This window comes from Miscanthus floridulus, chromosome 14 (assembly GCF_019320115.1).
Source record: "Miscanthus floridulus cultivar M001 chromosome 14, ASM1932011v1, whole genome shotgun sequence".
NCBI classification, from domain to species: Eukaryota; Viridiplantae; Streptophyta; class Magnoliopsida; order Poales; family Poaceae; genus Miscanthus; species Miscanthus floridulus.
The window spans coordinates 38,146,714-38,149,752 of NC_089593.1; the positions used below are offsets into that span (position 1 = coordinate 38,146,714).

At 53.4% G+C, this 3,039-nt stretch overlaps 2 protein-coding genes across 2 annotated transcripts; both read left to right on the plus strand.

Annotated features, from left to right (window-relative positions):
- The first annotated feature begins 275 nt into the window (after positions 1 to 275).
- On the plus strand, positions 276 to 578 carry LOC136503366 (uncharacterized). The gene has a single exon (XM_066498462.1). It carries the CDS (start codon positions 276 to 278, stop codon positions 576 to 578), a length of 303 nt encoding a protein of 100 aa, XP_066354559.1.
- Positions 579 to 2,273: 1,695 nt separating this feature from the next.
- Positions 2,274 to 2,624, plus strand: LOC136503367 (uncharacterized). Its single transcript, XM_066498463.1, has one exon. The coding sequence runs from the start codon at positions 2,274 to 2,276 to the stop codon at positions 2,622 to 2,624; it is 351 nt and encodes a 116-aa protein (XP_066354560.1).
- The last annotated feature ends 415 nt before the right edge of the window (positions 2,625 to 3,039 follow it).

Genomic DNA, 3,039 nt, shown 5'->3' on the forward strand with positions numbered 1-3,039 from the left:
TTACTAAGGTGTTGATGGATGGAGGCAGTGGCCTCAACATCCTCTACGCCAACACCCTGGAGCTCCTGGAGCTTGACCAGTCACAGCTCTAGGGTGATGCCATGCCTTTCCACGGCATTGTGCTAGGGAAACACACGTGGCCCCTTGGCCACATCGACCTGCCCGTCTATTTCGGTACTCCCTCCAACTACCACAAGGAGGTCCTCACCTTCAAGGTGGTTGGGTTCAAGGGAACCTACCATGCCATCCTGGGGCGGCCATGCTATGCCAAGTTCATGGCAGTCCCCAACTACACCTACCTCAAGCTCAAGATGCCGAGCCCCAATGGCGTCATCACTATCGAGTTCACATACGAGCAAGCATACGACTGCGATGTTGAGTGCATCGAGTACGCCGAGGCTCTCGTAGAGGCTGAGACCCTCATCGTAAACCTCAACCGACTCAATAGCGAGGCGCCTGACTCCAAGCGTCGCGCCGAGACCTTTGAGCCCGCGGAGGCCGTCAAGCTTGTCCCGGTCGACCCCAATGGCTCCGATGACTGGGCGCTGAGGATTAGTGCCACCCTCAACATCAAATAGGAAGCCATGCTCGTTGACTTTCTTCGCACGAATGCCGATGTATTCACGTGGAGTCCCTCAAACATGTCGGGCATACCGAGGGAGGTCGCCGAGCATGCCATGGACATCTAGGCCGGCTATAGATCGGTGAGGCAGCGCCTACACCAATTCGATGAGGAAAAGCATAGGGCCATTGGCAAGGAGGCGCAGAAGCTCTTGGCGGCTAGATTCATCAAAGAAGTGTCCCATCTAGAGTGGTTAGCTAATCCTGTATTAGTTAAGAAGAAAAATGGGAAGTGGAGAATGTGTGTAGACTACACCGGTCTGAATAAAGCATGTCCAAAAGTCCCTTTCCCATTACCTCGAATCGACCAAATCATTGACTCCACTGCAAGATGTGAAACCCTATCCTTCCTTCCTTGATGCGTATTCCGGTTACCATCAGATCAAGATGAAAGAGTCCGACCAGCTCATGACTTCTTTCATCACACCATTTGGCATGTACTACTATGTGACTATCTCGTTCGGCCTCAGAAACATAGGGGCCACATACCAGCAGTGCATGACCCAGGTCTTTGGCGAGCACATTGGGTGAACCGTCGAGGCCTACGTGGACGACATTGTGGTCAAGTCCAGAAAGGCCAGTGATCTCGTCAGTGACTTGGAAATAGCCTTCAAATGCTTCAGAGAGAAGGGCATCAAGCTCAACCTCGAGAAGTGTGTTTTCGGGGTCCCCTGAGGCATGCTCTTAGGATTTATAGTCTCAGAACACGGCATTGAGGCCAACCCGGAGAAGGTCTCGGCCATGACCAACATGGGGCCAATCCGAGACCTTAAGGGAGTATAGAGTTTTATGGGATGCCTTGCGGCCCTAAGCCGCTTCATCTCGTGCCTTGGCGAAAAAGGCTTACCTCTATACTGCCTCTTAAAGAAATCAGAACGCTTTTCTTGGACCCCTGAGGCCGAAGAAGCCCTTGCCAAGCTCAAGGCATTACTCACCATTCCTCCTGTCCTGGTACTGCCGTCCAAGGGTGAGGCCCTCTTACTCTACGTCACCGCAATGACCCAAGTGGCCAGCACAGCCGTGGTGGTCGAGAGGTAGGAAGAAGGGCATGCCCTACCCATCCAATGACCTATTTACTTCATCAGCGAAGTGCTCTTTGAGACCAAGACGTGCTACCCCCACATCCAGAAGCTGATCTACGCCATAGTCTTGGCTCGATGCAAGCTGCGTCACTACTTTGAGTCCCACCTGGTGACCATGGTGTTGTCTTTCCCCCTAGGAGAGATAATCCATAACCAGGAGGCCTCGGGTAGGATAGCCAAGTGGGCAATCGAACTCATGGGGGAAGCCCTATCTTTTGTGCCTCAGAAAGCAATCAAATCTCAGGTCTTGGCCGATTTCGTGGTTGAGTGGACCAACACCCAACTACCACCTACTCAAGTCTAGATGGAATGTTGTACTATGTACTTCGATGGGTCCCTGATGAAGACCGAGGTAGGCATGTGTCTGCTCTTCATCTCACCCCTTGGAGTGCACATATGCTCATGATTCGGCTCCACTTCGCTGCCACCAACAACACAGCTGAATACGAGGCCCTCGTCAATGGCTTGTAGATTGCCATTGAGCTTGGAGTATGGCATCTCGACATATAGGGCGATTCATAGCTCGTTGTCGATCAAGTGATGAAGGAGTCAAACTATCATGACCCCAAAATGGAGGCGTACTGCAAGCTGGTACATCGCCTTGAAGACAAGTTCAACGGTCTCAAACTCAACCACGTTGCATGGAAATTTAACAAAGTAGCGGACGAGCTGGCGAAGATGGCGTCAGCACAGGCCCCGGTCCCCCCGAATGTCTTCGCTAGAGACCTCCCCAAGCCTTCCATCGACTATGCCTCGATAGTAGAAGAGGGCCCACTGGTCAAGCCCACCATAGGGCTTGAGGCCCCCTCTATCAACAAGACCCCTTCGGCCGAGCCTAAGGTCATGGAAGTCAACATGGAGCCTCCCGAGGCCAACCAGGGCATGGACTGGCGAGTCCCATTCCTTGATTGCCTCGTCTGAGGAGGGCTTCCCGCAGACAAGACCGAAGCACAATGGCTTGCTCGGCAAGCCAAGACATACGTCCTCAGCAACAGCGAGTTGTACAGGCAAAGCCCATCTGGTGTCCTCCAACGATGCATCACCATCGAGGTAGGTCAAGCCCTACTTTGGGACTTGCACGCAGGAGCCTGTGGGCACCATGCAGTGCCTCGAACGCTCATCAGAAATGCTTTTCGCCAATGGTTCTACTAGCCAACAGCAGTTGCTAACATCACCAAGCTCGTACGCTCCTGCGAGGGATGCCAGTACTATGCATGGCAGACGCACCTCCCGGCCCAAGCCCTCCAAACCATCCCCATCACATGGCCATTCGCCATGTGGGGGCTCAACATGGTTGGGCCTCTACAGAAGGCCCCTAGGGGCTACACCCACCTAT

Excerpts from the sequence above, each read along its gene's own strand:
- LOC136503366 (XM_066498462.1), top strand. The coding sequence starts at position 276 with ATGGCAGTCCCCAACTACACCTACCTCAAGCTCAAGATGCCGAGCCCC.
- LOC136503367 (XM_066498463.1), top strand. The coding sequence starts at position 2,274 with ATGGAGGCGTACTGCAAGCTGGTACATCGCCTTGAAGACAAGTTCAAC.